Below are 16,601 nucleotides of genomic sequence, written 5' to 3'. Positions count from 1 at the left end.
TCGATGAATTTTTTATTGCAGGGACTCTTAGCAATCACACGATATTGATCTTGTTGATGTCATAGACAATTATTGGTTGGATCATAAACTTATATATACTGCCCTGTCTCATTACTTGACATCAATACACATCTAAAAAAAGTCTTCATGCCTGATTGTGTTCACCATATTCACCTCTAAACTAAGCATGATCCTGCCTACTAAAAGATGTATACGGTGAGCACAATGGCCCCTGGCCGTTTCATTTTTGTGAAATCTATTACAAACTGATTTGGTCACATTTCACAAAAGGTCTACAATAGGGAAATGAACAACAAGTCCGTATCAACCTGGCAAGTTCAGATGCGACAAGCGCCTAGTTTTGGTAGAGCGGGTCACATATGTGGTTGGTTTTGATCCGTCCATGGATAGTGATATTTGACTGGGAACATACTGTGCCATCACTCTCCTATTGTTCTGTCCTCAAATACTGATATCTTCTCAAGCACAAAGGTGATGTTCTTGTTGGTAAAATGTCTACTGCACCAACAAAGATCCACAAGCATGATGAAGCAATGGGACTCTGTATACCATCTAGTTGTCTTGACAATTACATGAACAAGTACATGCTGGGTGGACAGACAACAAAAAACATATTTATAATTAAGCACATAATTTATTAATAAAATATTTTTGTATTTGAACAATATTTTGTTGACCCTTCTCCCAAACTGATGCCAATGCATGTAGGACAAGGTTACAAGACATGATACTGGTTTCCACCCCTAGGTGCAAGAGCATTTGACTAAACACCCATGTTAGCAGAGGTAGCATAAATTTCGGATCCCGACCATTTCTATAGAATCAAGGGCAAAACTTCAGTCATGTTCTCTATCTTCACTAATACATGTACATGTACATGTACAAGCATAAATTGGAAAAATATTCTTTATACATAAAAGACTTAGTATTTTTCAGCCATCATCAGCACAACCAAAGAAGACCAACCGGTGAATGGATGTGTCCCCTTACCCTTGCCCGTTTTATCATCATATTGTTCCCAAACAAAACCAGTCTGAGAATACTGTTTGTACATATTTTTGATGATGTTAGCCCTGAGAGATTTGTAGAGATCTTTGGCAGTGCTCTGATGAGGACCTGGGATGGTCCCGTAATGATGCAAAGCTCGGACAACAAGGAAATTCATATTTATCCAGATAGCACCTCTCCAATATGGCGGATCATGTTCCGTATTATGCTTACCATACAACGGGGCATTGCGAGCTAAAGATCGTAAACCATAACTTGTCCAAAGAAGATTCGGGTCTCGGAGATCTGTCAAAATGTGGCCAAGATTTTCAGACGTTGGTTTAAGTATTTGTAACAGGAATGGAAACAAGCTGATATAACTAGAAGAATTTATAAATTTATATTCCGGCTCATGGATGACCTTTCTTATTTTCTGGGCATCTATATCCCGGGGTGGTGCTTGACCCGCTTGCATCTGCGGTATAGGTTTGACAAGCAGGACCTTGTCAGAATGCAAACCATAATCACAGTAACGTTTATCACGGCTTGACCAATGCATTGAATTAAGGAGATCATTATCTGTCAGGAAGCTATGTGTTTCTCTATATTCCTTAGCCGGTTCACCAATAGATTCAGCTATATCCGCCATGATGCCTGAAGCTAATGCCATCCAACAGCGGAGATCGAGATGACGTTCTAAATCAGTTGGATGAGACGCTCGGGGAGAATCATCTAATCCTGAAGTGAGAGTTTTTGGATTCAATTCAAACTTTGAATTAGCATCCCGCCCTCTCCATCGATAGGAGGATGGAACAGCACCAACCTGTGTTGTATTGTACCAATTGAACCATGCTTTCAATCGAGGGAATATGTGTTTTAAATAATCTATATCTTCAGAGTTATGCCGCTTGATCATGTCCCTCACCATTTCTTGTAATGGTAAGAAAAATGTTGGCGGATTGGCATTTTTATTTCTCTGAACGACAAATTCACTTGGAACTTTTGCCCTTGCTTCATCTCCTAGAATTTGTTCCCTTGGAATCCAACCCTCAACATTCATCAGGTCAAGCCAATGCCCGATTATATCTTTTGAGATGGATGCATTCCATTTACTAATCAGTAAATTATGGAAGCCTTCATCCCACAGAAACCCTCTTGGGAAGAAAGACCTTGAAGGCACTGCCGAGTACAAAGGTGTTTTCCAATAACTCACAGGTTTCGCATTCCACTCAGACTGAACATCTGAAGCCCCGTAAAAATATCCAACACCACCGATCAAATTACTGAGCGTAGCTTTAGCAAAGCCTATTTCATTATCATTGAACCCCTTATCATGAATTTTGAAAACTTCATCAAACTTAGCATCATAACTGCTTGTATATTCCTCTAAAGCTTTTTGAAACACATCCCCTGAAAATGTGTCAGGCCTGTCAGTATAACTCCCCGATTCAAATATGACTTCCATTTCAAATGGTAATGTAACTGTCATTTGGTTGACAAACAATGTCTCTTGGCCTCCCTTTCCTCGTGGTACAGCATTGCCAGCAAGGGCAGCATACTGCACATTGCTTCCTTTTTTTATCGGCTCAGCATACATGTTGCGCGTTATGACCTCTTTCAGTTGATCAACTTGAGTTGTGTGTGTCACAAGGTAATTTGTTTTCTTGAGGTTCTTGGTTGGCTTTGGAAATTTCACCACATAATGTCCCAATGAGTCATGATAGCCTTGTAAAGAGGAGATGTGTCGTCCTTTGACCTCAGGGGAGAGTATACCAGCGCCATCTAGATATGAATAGAACATCAACGACACCATTGAGACATTTCGTTGACCCTGAAATCAAAACAGAAAATATTAGGTTTTACTTTATGCTTCCTTGTCTGATGCTTCTCCAAAAGTTACTCTAAGATGGTGCAATATAAACTGGCATTGGTCAAGTTGATAAACTCTTATCAAGATTTTTTTTCCTACCATTAGTACCAAGTCAATATCTTCTGTAACTGAAGAGCCATGCCCTGCATTTTGGCATTTTGCCCATTCTCTTCTTGACCTCTGTAGTGTAAGTCTGTTTAAGTTACTTACCCAAGGACGCACTAACACCTTTGCCGTCCAGTCTCCACCATGCTGTCCACCAGGTTGTTTGGCAAAGTATGTCGTTATTACATATCCATCATCAATAATATCCTGCCAGCCAAAATTCACGCCATCATGAGCCATCCATCCGTATCGGAGCCCATCACCATGATCACACCAATGGCGAATTCGTGGCATTTGGTTTGTTCCAACTTGGGTAAACCACATCAAGCCAAAAAGTGGTGACTGTGGACTTCTGGTTTTCAGGCCGAAGTAAAGCTGTGGGCGGTAAGTCCCCCAGAATCTGTCCGGACTTGACGCTGGAAGGGATGCACCATCGCCAATCACTTTTGGAGCTCCAAGTGGAGATCTGACAGCTTCCCTCATTCGCTCTCGATACCAGAAAAACGTCACACCGGAAGCAACAGTTGTAAGGACAGTGATAACAATCAGATAACCAAGCCAGTCCAACTTTCCTTCCAGCAAATAAGGCGTTGAATCAACAAACTTGGTTTTCGATCTTTTGTTTTGGGGGCGGGGGTCCTGGCCCTCCAGCTTTGGCCCTTGTTTGGCGTCCTGTTTCGTTCTTTTACGCACATTTTCCTTTGGCATTGTTAGACAACGAAAGTGCAATAGTTTGACTTCACAAAAGCAGTTATTGAATATTTGTTTTTGGGTAGAAAACTCGCAAAAATCTGTGAAAAGTTAGGAAGAGAAGAGGCCGTGTCGAAGAAAACGGAAATACGACTGCGTTCTGGTAGCCCAGTTGCCAACTTTTTACGATGTTCCTTTCTTATCAAAATCTTGATAAATTTAATATACAAGATAATTCCATGGTAATATTTGTTTTTGTACGGTAAATAAAAAAGAATATATTTTAAAACATTGCATTAAAGGAGAAAGAATTTCAGCACTATAGTTCTCGCGCAACTACTCAAAATGAACGTGCATTTTCCGTGCATTTCCATGCACATTTTACATCTGTTACATGCAAGACTGTTGTTTACAAATGAAGTGAAATTCAATGAAGTGGACTCTTTTGCAAATTACTCCCAACACACCCAAAACGCGTTGACACATCTTCCAACAGTGTTATTTCTTTGGTAGTGTGTCTTTAGAGCCAGAAGATATGGAAGAATATCGCCCATACCTCCCTGATGACTGGGGAAATGATGACAAAATGACAGTTTTATTTTCTCCATTTCGAGAAAATCGAGAAATCAATCCGGTTTCTTGGGATGCCAAAATGAAATTCTGGACCGATATGATAGAATGGGAACTCAAATACAGTAATCAAGCCGTGATAGACGTCAAACAATTTCCACACAGATTCAAGAGAAATGGGAAATCTCCAACATGTTTGAACAAAGTTCTCAATGAAATGCTGAGGTAAATATAGATTTGACAGTATATCTGACATTGCCCACAAACTCGCCCTTAGTCGCTGTGGATGTCCCAAACACCAGGGTGCATCAACAAAGGGACTTGTAGTTGTTTACAGGCACATGGCAGAATTGTTGTACATGTTGATACTCCTAGTGCATCCACTTGAGCAGGGCGAGCTTGGGGACGTACAGTTTATGCAGAATCTAAGGCAATGTTTGATGGAGGGCTTGTTGTACTGGTATAATCATATTTGTTAACAACATGGTTTTAACAGTGATCTCATACAACAAAGAAGATTAAACCTGTTCCTACATTTATTGATAAGTATCATTCCATTTCTTACCTTTCTATTTCAGAGCTGGAACGATTATGAAGCTGAGCGATTATGAATCAAATGCCAATATGGGATGGGTGTCTTGGGGATTTGGAATGCTTGTGAAGAAGCCAGTCTCTTGGGCATTCAGTACTGCGATAGGATCTTATAGGAAGGAACCAGAACTAGATGGAGAATATGTCTTTGTTGACATAATCAAGGCAAGTTTCGAGATTGTTTGCCAGTGTGATGTTTCAAATTACTGATTACATTTCAGAAAAGTGGGACTTCTCAGGGTAGTGGTGGTGCAGAGCTAAACAAAAGGGCATGTAGAAGTGATTGCACTCCATCCAGCCCCATCACTCCCCTTAAGCCATCTTTTGGAGAGCTGATGATAGGAGCTTTTTCTTCAAATTTTGCTTGATGGAAAGCAATTCAGCTCTCCAAAGCCAACTCCGGAGTGAAACACCGCTCTTCCACAGTTTTCAAATGTGAAAGCCTGATGATGCGATCTAATTTTAACCCTTATCATTATTGATATTCAGGAGAAAGCCAAGCATGTTTTGGATCATCACCATCGTTTGACAGGAAGCAAGACGCTACATGACGTTGTTTGTTTAAATGCTTTGCGACAACAATGCAGAGAAATTTGCACAGATGAACGTACTTTTATGTTGGTGCTGACTCAGCTAAAAGTAGATGGAAAAATAGTTTTGATAGAGACCCAGACAAAAGAGAAGGTATGTGTACTGTTGTGTAATATTGGCATTTAAACTAAAGACTATGAATATGTTAAAGTATTGACGATATTGTCAATGTCAGATATTTCATGAATATTTAAAGGATTAAAAGTATTGTGAAGTACTTATTAAGAAAGATGTGACAGATGTTTTTTAAAACAGATTACCAACAGAGTGAGAAGGCAAGAGCTTGGAAAAGATTTCTTGAAAATGCTACAACACTGGCAACCATAGCCTGTAATTCGATTGATTTCATTGATACGACTTGTTGTCCTCTGCAAATTCAGACTACTCTGTCGATGTACTGTACCTCATCTTATGTTTTTCAGTTTGTGAAGTTCTGTAACAAGAGTGAGTCTCGCGTTAAACCAGTCACTGACGTGGACCAGAGTATTCTAAGGTAGGTTGGAAAGAAGATACATGTGAGGTGGATATGGTTACAACATCTTGTTTTGTTGTCAAGTCCCTCTTTTGGCTCGCATAAACCAAGGAATTTACCTGAAATCGTGATGCAGTAATGTGGAGGAGAGAGTGCTTATCTGTAATCAAATCATCATTTTATCATTTCCATTCTTGTCATTTCAGGCTGTCACAAAGAGAGCATGATCTCCTTAAAGAAGTTGAGACTCTGTATTCTGACTGTGAAAAATGCCATGAAGAAGCAAGAGCTTTTGTTAAGAAGGGTCAGAGTGCTTCAGTGAGTAACAAATGCAGATCTAGTGTACATACATGTATAATGGATATTATTTGAGTTGTTTTCAATTTTCCGTTTCGATTTTTGCCCGTGATGGACAAATGTTGGTGGTAATGTCCAAAGTCATGATCCAATGATCTTTTTCCTAAACGTGCTCCCTTGTGCCAGATTGATTGATTGATGATGGGAGTCGTAAAGTGGACAGACAACAATATTTGTTTTGGTGGTCTGGTTGACTGTTTGTGATGGAATTGAAGAAGAATCCAGATTTCTTTTTAGGCCAAGACAGCGCTGAGAAGAAAAAGGACCATCCAATCTGTGATAGACAAGAGAGAGGCCGCCTTGGCTAACATTCAGAACTTATTACTACAGATCCGAAATGCACATTCAGACAAAATGGTGAGTTTCTTTTCAAAAATAAATCAAATCTGATCAAATCTCACTCACTGAGCTATACATGAATATGATCACCATCATAACCATTGAATACCATGATATTTCTGCCTCCAGACAATGGATGCTTATGGTGCTGGATCAGAGGCGCTGAAGTCTGCGAGGAAGGATGGAGCATCTCTAGGTGAAGTCGATACACTTATGGCAGAGCTGGATGAGGTAAGCAGGCCTTTCTTAAGATATGCCACAATCATATTTTTGTCAGTACAATAAAAATGCTCTTTACCTTTTCTTGTCTAACTGTTGCTAACATGCTGAGCCAGATTATAGGTCTGAAATGAATACTCATGGTGGTAGTTTGGATTAAAAAATCTGGAAAGTAGAAGGCAGGGTGTGGAATGAAAATAAAGATGCCAATGGCAAAAGTGGGGGAGGGGGCACCTAATACTATTTCATTGATTCAATCTTGATCCAATTTTCAGCTGATGGCCGAACAAGCTGAGTTCGATATCTCCCTCGCCCAGGGCCCGTCTTCAAACCTTGATATCTCGATGAGTGACCTGGAGAAGGAACTAGAGGACCTCGAATTGGAGGACACAGACACTGGCAAGGAAAACCCTGTCTTGCCAGAGGTTCCAGGTAAGATTTCCTCATATATCATAACATTGGGCTTTATCATCAATTTCTGATCTTTGTGATATTTGGAGGATTTAGTCCACACTGGTAGCCATTTTGTGCGGACCTGAGGTCCCTGTGTGGGATCTTAGTAGGATCTTGGGTGGGATCTTTGGTCCGCCCTGGCATCCTTGGAGACAGTGTGTATGCAGTATTGGCCAGGTAGAAGGTATCATTTGCAATAACTTTAGTTTCATTTCTACTTGTTTGCAGATCTTCTCCCAAGTGTTCCAAAGTTTGAGCCATCGTATGGAAGTGACGACTCCGCGCTCAATTCTACATTTACACTGGATGATAACCCAGTTGACAAAACACCTGTGTTGCATTAGACCTAGACTAGAGGTACATGTATGTGTAAATGTATGTTCAGCTAAGATACGCTAGATGAACCAATCTGAGACTAGATAAAACTCGAGTGTTGGCAATGAGCAAGGTGGTGACTACTACACACAATAACAACAAGTCTTGTGTCACGCCAAACTTTTTTTGGTAAAACCTCACGGACCACATGGTTGTAAGCCTATAGTCTGTAATGTAATAGGATAACAACACACTGATATGATATGACTCTAATCAAATTAAAAACCTTGATACAAGCATCCCACAAAGTCATGTACATATACTGTGGTAATAATGCATTTAACTTTAATATCTTTGTATGTACTACTGAGGAATAGATATGATGTTTCAGTAGTGTCTGTCTTATTTAAGTGGATATCATTTCAGCTGTACATTTAGAGGGACAAATTATCAGCATCAATAGTTTCTGTACAATGTTTCAACTTTTGGTACGTACATGTACAAGTAGAGGGACAAATTGTGAAATTTCATGTGGTTGTGCGTCAGTTTAAGTAGATTATGGTTCTTCCTGTTGTATGGTTAAGGTTGTTGCTGCATGTACATGAGATATGAGCATGATGAGTACGTAGCCTACATCCACTGACTGTCAGATCCGAGATGTGTTCTTGATATAACATACAAGACTACAGTAAGAAATTTTTGAATGTTGCTTGTGATAATATCATGTGACTAAGTCTGTTGAAAATAAAGTATAAAAATGATAAAACTGCAGTTTGTTTTGTTTTGAGTCGTGCAGTAAACGTTACCATCTTGCAAGCCGCTGTCACTGGAGGGAGGAAGCGAAGGAGACCTAGGAAAAAGAGTTAGACAACATCAATAGCTTGGCCAGCATCGCAACTCCTCAACTTATCCAGATACATGTAGCTGAAAATCTTCTTGGGGCGTGCATCACTGCTACCAGCTGCCATGGCACTCTACAGTGTGATAGGTCCTGGGTCCGAGCAGTAATAGTAGTTGTACATGTAGTACGTGTAGAGTAGAAGCTCTCTGTCAAGACGCCCTTGGGACAAAATAATGCTGTCCTGAATAGACGTAGAGAGGTGCCCCAAGTTAAGCTCGCATGAATTGGAGATGCCCAATTCTGGAGCAAAAGTGATGCCCTTATTAAGGGTGGCCTCTTACTTGCTGTGGCATAGACTCTCCAACACAAGGGCCCATGGCTTTTAGTCTCACTTGACAGGCCAAACATGTCGTAAAGCCAGAGATTCTAGATCCATTCATCCAGAAATACAATCCTCAGTTCTCCCTAGGCCAATTATGTGCTAACCAGCAGAGTTACAAGGCTATGAGGCTCCTAAGGCAGTGCAGTAAGAGTACATGTACATGTAAGTGTCTTTCAACTGGCTGAAATACAGCCAATAGGCTCCTTCAGATATCACAACCAAGTTAACTTTGACTATCCCAATTGATCTCCAAGCAGATTCCTCCTCCCTTTCAAGGGCATGTTCCAACACATCCATTCGGACGTGCTTGGTCGTGTTTTCGAAAGAAAAAACACCGAACAACAGAAATACTGATAATGTTATATTGTTCACTTATAAAAAACAGGAAGACATAATATTATTCGATAGACTTTTTCATTCACATCTTGTTAACAGATTATTTTCAGCAAACAGAAGTGACAAGCTTATAAAAACAAGATACAACACTGACCCTACATGTACTTTATTCTCTTGTATTCCTGAATCATATTTCCAATCCATTTTGGTATTTGGCCCATGTCTGAACAAAATTGATCAAACAAAGATGATTTGGCTTACACATAAGTGAACAGAAGAGTTTTTGAGCCGAAATTCTGGAACCAGAGAGACACGGAACAAAATAACATAATGCCCCCCCCCCCTTGTTGATTGTGGGTCTATTCCCATATGTACATGTTAGAAAACTGTAATGAGTTTTAACACTGCCTATAAACACTTGGATACTTTTGAGCTAAGCTAACAGCACTTCTTTGGAACACACATAAATATGATAGAAAATGATTGAGCCTATTTTATAGAAACACCTAATCGACATAATCACATATTGGTCATTACATATACAAAAAATATGGATTTATAACACATTTATTTAATGTATGGCATATAACTGAACTAAATATACATACTTACTGCAACACAAATTATTGTAAATAAAGAATATGGCAGTTTGTTACATCTACATGTGTACAACTACATGTTTAACATAGTTAGGAATTAAATGTATGATCCCAATCTTACCGCAAACGATGAAATTTTTGAAAGCATTTTGATTTTCATAGATTTACACGCATAGGCAACTGAATGTCACTAGCAAAATAACCTTGCAAACTTTTGTCAAGTTAAACTGGAATGTAACCTTACACAAGACGTCCCCAATTACAATTACCGGTACAAGGATATTTTGTTTGATTGTCTAAAGTAATCTTTAGGATCGTGCTTATATGGCTACATCAAGTATATACGTATGTAAGGCTTGTTCGTTTAACTTCGGTTACATGTATTACTGTACCACCTATATATACTGGAGATCTTCAGAAGTAATGACAGCAGCAGACAGTAGAAATAATACAGCACTCTTACATCAGTTCTCGAGATAGAATACATGATTACACAGAAGGAGTTACAATACATTGTACTCTACACGTCGACTACAGTATGACACAAAAGTTAAACATTTAAAGCTAGTTTTCATTAGACTACATTTGCATAATAGCTCATTAGTATCTACCCACCCTTGCCTGGCTGCTTATCAAGGTTTGACCAAAGGCACCATCATTTTGGCTTGAACTTAAAATCCTAAAGCAATTAGAATTCTTTCAAAACATAGTGAATGCCAATTTCAAGGGTGGGAGTCAGTTCTTCGAAATTTCCAATAAACCTTCCCAAATCCCAACCAATGAGACAGTATAAACACACCAATAGGCAATGTGAACCCAATGTAATGCATAGATTAACATGGCTGTAAGGTCTACCTCTCGCAGTCAGCCAGCAGAGGAGACTGTATATGTACATGTACAGGAAGCAGCTACAAGCACCTCCACCCTAAGCTGGACTAGTACTCCGGTGTGAGAACCAGTACCAGGCATCACAGGTACGTTGAATAACTCTGTTGAAAAAAAGAAAGCAAGGAGTCAAACTAAAGTGCCAACAGAGGATATTAATGCTAGGACACTTCAAGGAGGGAAATTTGTGATAAAATTGGGAGAAAGAAGCAGTTATTGGTATTGAAGAGGGGACATAGCTCATCAGATATATCTATGTGGTATGAAATTTGGTGCTAAAATTGTCTCAATTACATGTAAGACCTTACTCTAAGCTTGGAGGAATTATACTTGACAAGTATAATTCCTCCAAGCTCTAAGGTAAGACCTAGTCCCTGAATGACTTTATAAGAAGAGAAGTGTCCCCACACACATAAGCATTACGTGTACTTTAAAACTATACCAAGTCAATAACAGTAGATTAGAGATAATTTAAGCCAAGCTCATTAATGATTTACACAGCTACATGTAGGTTATTAGTATTCTCAGTAATGGGGGTCAAAAGGTTACCAAATAACTAACAGACATTCTATTAAGGGGTGTAATAAAAATACAATTTGTTACAAGCAAATTTATCAATGATGAATTTGAGCCTCAGCAATATTGTGTGTTAAAAAGAATTTAAATTCTACATTTCGTAATCACAATGTATCAATAATGTAGACAGACAATTTATAGATCAACCAATCGAAACACTGTAATAATTTAGCACCTTAAACATACATATAGAGGATCCACTCAAAAAGTTCACACGATTATCACAAATATGTTGCAATGTCATAAAATCTCTGTCTGATAATATACCTGGACAATTCTGTCTGGCAAGGGGGTTTTCACCGATTGCTTCTTACGGAGGAAATCTGTGGTCTGGGACGCAGTGCTCTGTAATAAGGAAGGCAAGCAATCCATGAAATAAGCCGATTCCATGGAGATTTAAGCAGGTGCTTCATTAACCCCATTGGCCAAATTTACAGAAGTCAAGTGTTAATTGTTGCGTCTCATAGGTAACACTCGGACTGAAGAACATACGGTAGAACCTCTCTCTACCAAGGACACTATTGGGACCATACTTCTTACAGAGGCGAAATTCAATGGAAATGACCGATTTTGGACCACATTCAGTGTCTTTGATAGAGGTTTTGCTGCTTACAGACATCTGCTGCGGGAGGTTCCACTGTATTGCCAAAGTGCAGTCTAGGGGAATTCCTTTGTGCAAACATAACTCGACTTCTGTGAAAACCATGCAACTAATGCAACACAAAAAGGTTAAAACAAGGCTACCGCCTCATTTCCACAGGCAGTTTTTTCCACAGATGTTGTGAATGACCTTTATTTCCAAAAAAAGTAAATTGGTAAAGAGAAAAACTGAAAGAAATTTCTCCATCCACCAAAATAAATTTCTGAAAATTTGAATTCTATCATTACAAACAGTTTTTGCGAAAAATAATGAGGCAGAAAAATTTAGCAGTTGACAATTGCAAAAGGAAACAAAAATGTAAAGTTTTGTCAAGAGATAAAGATCTCGGTTTTTGCTTGATTAGAAGCGCCATGAGACATCCATATCAGCAGTCAGTTCCAAGCAGCTAGCAGTCAAGGTGCCATACCTGTGATTTCACCTGTACAGCCTGTCTGCCGAGATTAGCAGGAAGACTAGCATTTCGTGGCAACGAATCTGTTGTCTGAACTTCAGCATTCTGAAAAGTCCAGGTCAAGATGGTTAAACAGCATGTAACAATATAACTGTGTCAAAGACACTCCTGAAGTGCTCCTGAGTTGGCTGAATGGAATTATCATCTGGCTCAAAATAGTATTGCCTTTTGGTCTACTTAGAATAACGGATGATAGACAATGCAGTCCCACAGCAAAAACTAAGATGAATTCATCAATCGCGACTTATTTTTGAAAACAAAGTCAATCAATCCTCAATTGGATGAATCAATAAACAGTGCCTACCCTTATTGAATCCTTTTTTTCATAGACATAGTTATTAATTGCACTGATCCAAGACGTGACATCCTCCTTCCATTCAACTTGGAGGTAGAACACCCGTTCTTTTGTCACAAGTTCAAGCAGGTTATCTCTGTTTGGGTGAATACTGCAAAAGGCAAATTTGAAAAAGAAAAAAAGTTTTATAACTGAATGGTAAAGTTTCACCTGATTAGTTAGGTAAAAACCAGTGCTTGACTTATAAACTTGACATCTCGACTCTCAAAAGATCATAAATCGTTAAAAACAAGTTCATAGACATTTGATTTTAACCAGCTTGAAGTAGGATTACAAAGAAATGACTCAAAGAACCCTGTACAACTTAGTGATGATGAACAAATTAATATCAATTACACTAACTTACCCAACCGATGGCCTTGCTTCAATAATACTATCTCTGGGTATTATTCGTATGGGTTTACTTGCTTGTTCATTAGCAAAATATGATACACCCTCATCATCCAAAATGAAAAACCGTCTTTTCCAATTTTTCATCTGTAATGGAAGAAAAATCGAGACAATCAGCAACAGAGTACACTCTATTTTTCTAATTAAGGCATTATAATGCTATCTTACATGTATATACTCAAATAGTATCCATAACACCATGAATACTATGTCTGTCTCCTGCAAGACAAAAATGTCAAGTAAAACATTCACTTTGAGACGTCTTCTGGATGCAAAATCTGGTCAATTTGTTCTTATATTGACCTCAAAAGAGGATAGAGAGGGGGTCTGCTAAGGGAGGTTCCACTGTAGTACACTTACAATATATCCTTGTTTAACTGCATATCCAGACTTGATTATTTTTGCTGGCCGGATGCTGTACTGCAGGGTACATGTATAATCCATCAAATCATCATCTGTGTCTATGTCACTGGAAACATCAATATCCTGAAAATAGATAACCATTGCACTTATACTAATAGTAATACGAAAGAACATATCAGACTCGGAAACCAATGTTGACAGTTGATTTTCATCTGTGCTAGGTGTATGTTGTCATACATGTATTATCTTTCACACAGTCTTGTAGAAGACCGGAACAATCCATTAACTGCCCATGTGGTGCACACGTTGATCTTGCCATATAAATACTGTAACGATTGAGCAGAAAAAAATCTGCTATTCAATATCTCAACCATGGAGTTACTCACACCTAACATTCAAATAAAACCAACTCACCTCAACCAAAGTTTTATGCAGCACCCCTGCGACTACTGACATACTATAACCACCTTCCTCCGACTCCTTTCCTTCAGAAGAAGTCAAAGACATAGACCTTCTTGGCACCTGAAAACGCAAGGGGTTGTAATAAGCTCAGTAATGCAAATTTCCAACCTACAGCAGCAGCAGCCCTCATATTTGAAAAAATCTTTTACATGGAAGTTTGGGAAATTACCCATAAAAAACCTCATTCTCAGGGGTGCCTCCTCCATCTCAGACTCCTGTATCAGCCAATGTCACAGCCTTTTATTCTGTCTTGGCCCTGTTGACGATTCATAGGTTGAATAGTGACGGTTGGTTTGGCCTGTAAGTGTAAAGCTTTCAATTATAATGCAGGAACTTACTGTAACTTTACATTCGTTGTTGATTATTTCAATCCATTTTTGCATCTCTTCTGAACTTCTGGCTTTGAACACATGCTCATCCCCGAGGGAAGTTATTGCTGGAAAAAAGTGAGATACTTGAAGAGAGAACAGAAAAGACTAGAGTAAGATAAGACTTAGTATTGTGCTATTCAGCAAATTTTGCAAGCCTATGTCAACGAAGAGCTGCAAATGACAGAGTATGTAAATGCACTAGAATTAGAATTGATTTTGGGGGGAAATTTCCCCCTTCCTGAAAGTTTTACATGGAAACTTCCAACAAATTGGTCAATTCGGAGAATTGCAAAGAATGATCTCAAAACTTACAAAAGCAATTTTCATATTTATGTTTTGGACCACTTTGTCTTTGACCTGTTGCTTGTGCCTGGAAGTGGAAAGCAAATTGCAAGGATATTTTCAAACAATATGGTGTTGTGACGAGTTGTTTGCCACACACGACATCAATATCCAGGAAGTTCAGAAGTAGCAGGCAGTGTGCCATATATGCTAACTGTAGCCTCCTACTTGGGTGCAGGACATCAGCCTCATGCTTTGAGCAAGGATGCATAGCATCCGGTTGTGAACGAATGTACAGAGAACATGACAAAGTAGCCCGGACATACTTTCATGAACAAATCCTGGTAGAAAAAACTAATGAACACCCTGAACATGAAATGTTTTTGTAATATTTTGTCAGTGAGGTCAACTGTCAGAATCAGATAAGCAAAATAAACAAAACTTTAAAAAAAAAACAATTATAAAAACTAGAAGTTCAGTTTTCTTACTGATAATCTTTTATCTTCCACTACATGTGAGTGTTGCCACTTTAAAATGTGATGAATGGCATAGATGATATTAATAGCAGAATTAGACAGATAGCACATACCCTTTTTTAAACAGGCATTACAAGAACAACACATTTTTATTTCACTATACAGGCACACTACAGTGCAGTAGAATTAGAGTTGGCTAAAAGCAGGTTTGAGAAGAAGTTTGTTCCTTGCTGCCTGAATATGCCAGCCTTGATCTTTTGTTGACGAAATATAAGATTTTCTTTAGTATTCCCATTGCAATCTAAGTGATTAATTGGTGGAGCTTTTAAGATGGCATTAGTATTGCTAACAACACATTTTGCCTGGAAATTCTAGAAAGATCACAATATTGTTCTCTCTTACCATGGACACAAGTTTGAAATCAATAGTCTTCAGACAAACTGCTTTATGTGACTTGATCTGAAAAAGTAAGAAATTATGTAATTATTTTGAGTACATGTACTAATATCACATGAGAAAATATAATACTGATTTAGATCCTATCCTCTATGTACACAACTGTTTTATTTTTACAATTTTCGGAAGGCAATTGCAACAAATCTTACCCAAATCCAAATCTTACCCATCTAACAATAATGGCCAGGCGCATTATAATTGACAACCATCAGCAGATTTCCTTCCCAGAAATACAAGATGGATTAATCTGAACAGTCCTTACCATTGGATCATCAGTGTATATGTTCATACTCTTTGCCTTGGTATCAATGCAGCAAAACCGCTCCTGGAAAACCTTCCCCTCCTCTACTGTCAGGTAGCCGGAGGGGGAGACACTTATTGACTGGTCTGGCATCTTTACCCCATACTCACTACTCCCATAATGGAGGACACCCTGAAATATTAAAGGACCAAAGGGTCGAGTTATACATTTTGGCGAACTGAGGATATAATTCAGGTTTGGATAGGAAATTGTGAGTAAACAGGCTTACGTCCGGTTGAAATTGGTCATTGGCATTATAACTGTTCAGCACCCCCCCCCCCCCCCCCCCCACTGGCGCCGGTACCACCACCAGTACCATAAGCACAAAAGTGACAAATTTGAGGTGGTGAAGTTTGCTGTGCCAAGCCCAAAAGTCTAAGATCATCATCATTATTATGCCATCTGATGTCGGAGGGTGTGGTGACGACACTGTACCTAGGCCTACAACATGCATTCTGTGTCACACTGTGTGTTTACTGTACATGTACATTGTATTGTTATGTATACACTGTAGTGTATTAGTACTATTACTGTATAGGTCTCAACTTCCTGGTAATTTCTAGTCACTGTTTTCTGCCGTGTTTCATGCCCTACACCCTAGATGTACTTGCAAAGATGAACAGTGTTGCCTTATGAATCAATAAAAAATCACTTTCATACTTACTTATTATTATAAATAACTTTTATATGACAGGTTTACTCTTCGGAACTTTCAGAATATTTTTAGTAGTTGTTGTTGGTACTACTAAGTCACGTGACGAGCATCTGTCGGGTTTTCCCATCCTCGCTTTCAGGCAATGATGTACAGTATGGTTCCTGTACAATGTATACGAT

At 38.9% G+C, this 16,601-nt stretch overlaps 3 protein-coding genes across 4 annotated transcripts; 1 reads left to right on the top strand and 2 right to left on the bottom strand.

Annotated features, from left to right (window-relative positions):
- Positions 1–643: 643 nt before the first annotated feature.
- Positions 644–3,813, bottom strand: LOC135489078 (mannosyl-oligosaccharide glucosidase-like). The gene is made up of 2 exons (XM_064774230.1): positions 3,089–3,813; positions 644–2,839 (listed from the first exon to the last, which is right to left on the bottom strand). Exons 1-2 carry the CDS (start codon positions 3,689–3,691, stop codon positions 944–946), a joined length of 2,499 nt encoding a protein of 832 aa, XP_064630300.1. The 5' UTR covers positions 3,692–3,813; the 3' UTR covers positions 644–943.
- A 263-nt stretch (positions 3,814–4,076) lies between these two features.
- Positions 4,077–8,328, top strand: LOC135489205 (charged multivesicular body protein 7-like). The gene is made up of 9 exons (XM_064774438.1): positions 4,077–4,468; positions 4,822–4,999; positions 5,324–5,518; positions 5,848–5,918; positions 6,104–6,215; positions 6,492–6,611; positions 6,723–6,824; positions 7,088–7,244; positions 7,494–8,328. Exons 1-9 carry the CDS (start codon positions 4,209–4,211, stop codon positions 7,607–7,609), a joined length of 1,311 nt encoding a protein of 436 aa, XP_064630508.1. The 5' UTR covers positions 4,077–4,208; the 3' UTR covers positions 7,610–8,328.
- An 823-nt stretch (positions 8,329–9,151) lies between these two features.
- Positions 9,152–16,519, bottom strand: LOC135489426 (pleckstrin homology domain-containing family A member 1-like). 2 transcript variants are annotated; one of them, XM_064774780.1, is made up of 12 exons: positions 16,432–16,519; positions 15,729–15,899; positions 15,413–15,469; positions 14,565–14,622; positions 14,220–14,317; positions 13,834–13,941; positions 13,417–13,542; positions 13,013–13,143; positions 12,616–12,757; positions 12,267–12,356; positions 11,467–11,544; positions 9,152–10,727 (listed from the first exon to the last, which is right to left on the bottom strand). In XM_064774780.1, the coding sequence occupies exons 2-12, from the start codon at positions 15,858–15,860 to the stop codon at positions 10,707–10,709; spliced, it is 1,041 nt and encodes a 346-aa protein (XP_064630850.1). In that variant the 5' UTR covers positions 15,861–15,899; positions 16,432–16,519; the 3' UTR covers positions 9,152–10,706. The 2 variants fall into 2 exon arrangements, with proteins under 2 accessions (XP_064630850.1, XP_064630849.1); XM_064774779.1 differs by having other exon boundaries at positions 9,152–11,544.
- Between the last annotated feature and the right edge of the window lie 82 nt (positions 16,520–16,601).

This window comes from Lineus longissimus, chromosome 6 (genome assembly GCF_910592395.1).
Source record: "Lineus longissimus chromosome 6, tnLinLong1.2, whole genome shotgun sequence".
NCBI lineage: Eukaryota > Metazoa > Nemertea > Pilidiophora > Heteronemertea > Lineidae > Lineus > Lineus longissimus.
The sequence above is the reverse complement of the archived record's forward strand: the minus strand, read 5'-3'. Positions and strand labels throughout refer to the sequence as shown.

Bases quoted from the DNA above. Each gene is read 5' to 3' on its own strand.
- LOC135489205 (XM_064774438.1), top strand. From the start codon at position 4,209: ATGGAAGAATATCGCCCATACCTCCCTGATGACTGGGGAAATGATGAC. The intron at 5,000-5,323 runs GCAAGTTTCGAG...ATTGATATTCAG, and splicing joins TCTTTGTTGACATAATCAAG to GAGAAAGCCAAGCATGTTTT. The intron at 6,612-6,722 runs GTGAGTTTCTTT...TTCTGCCTCCAG, and splicing joins ATGCACATTCAGACAAAATG to ACAATGGATGCTTATGGTGC.
- LOC135489078 (XM_064774230.1), bottom strand. From the start codon at position 3,691: ATGCCAAAGGAAAATGTGCGTAAAAGAACGAAACAGGACGCCAAACAA. The intron at 2,840-3,088 runs GTAAGTAACTTA...TTTTGATTTCAG, and splicing joins AGGTGTTAGTGCGTCCTTGG to GGTCAACGAAATGTCTCAAT.
- LOC135489426 (XM_064774779.1), bottom strand. From the start codon at position 15,860: ATGCCAGACCAGTCAATAAGTGTCTCCCCCTCCGGCTACCTGACAGTA. The intron at 14,623-15,412 runs GTAAGAGAGAAC...TTCCACTTCCAG, and splicing joins ATTTCAAACTTGTGTCCATG to GCACAAGCAACAGGTCAAAG. The intron at 14,318-14,564 runs GTAAGTTTTGAG...ACTTTTTTCCAG, and splicing joins TAAATATGAAAATTGCTTTT to CAATAACTTCCCTCGGGGAT.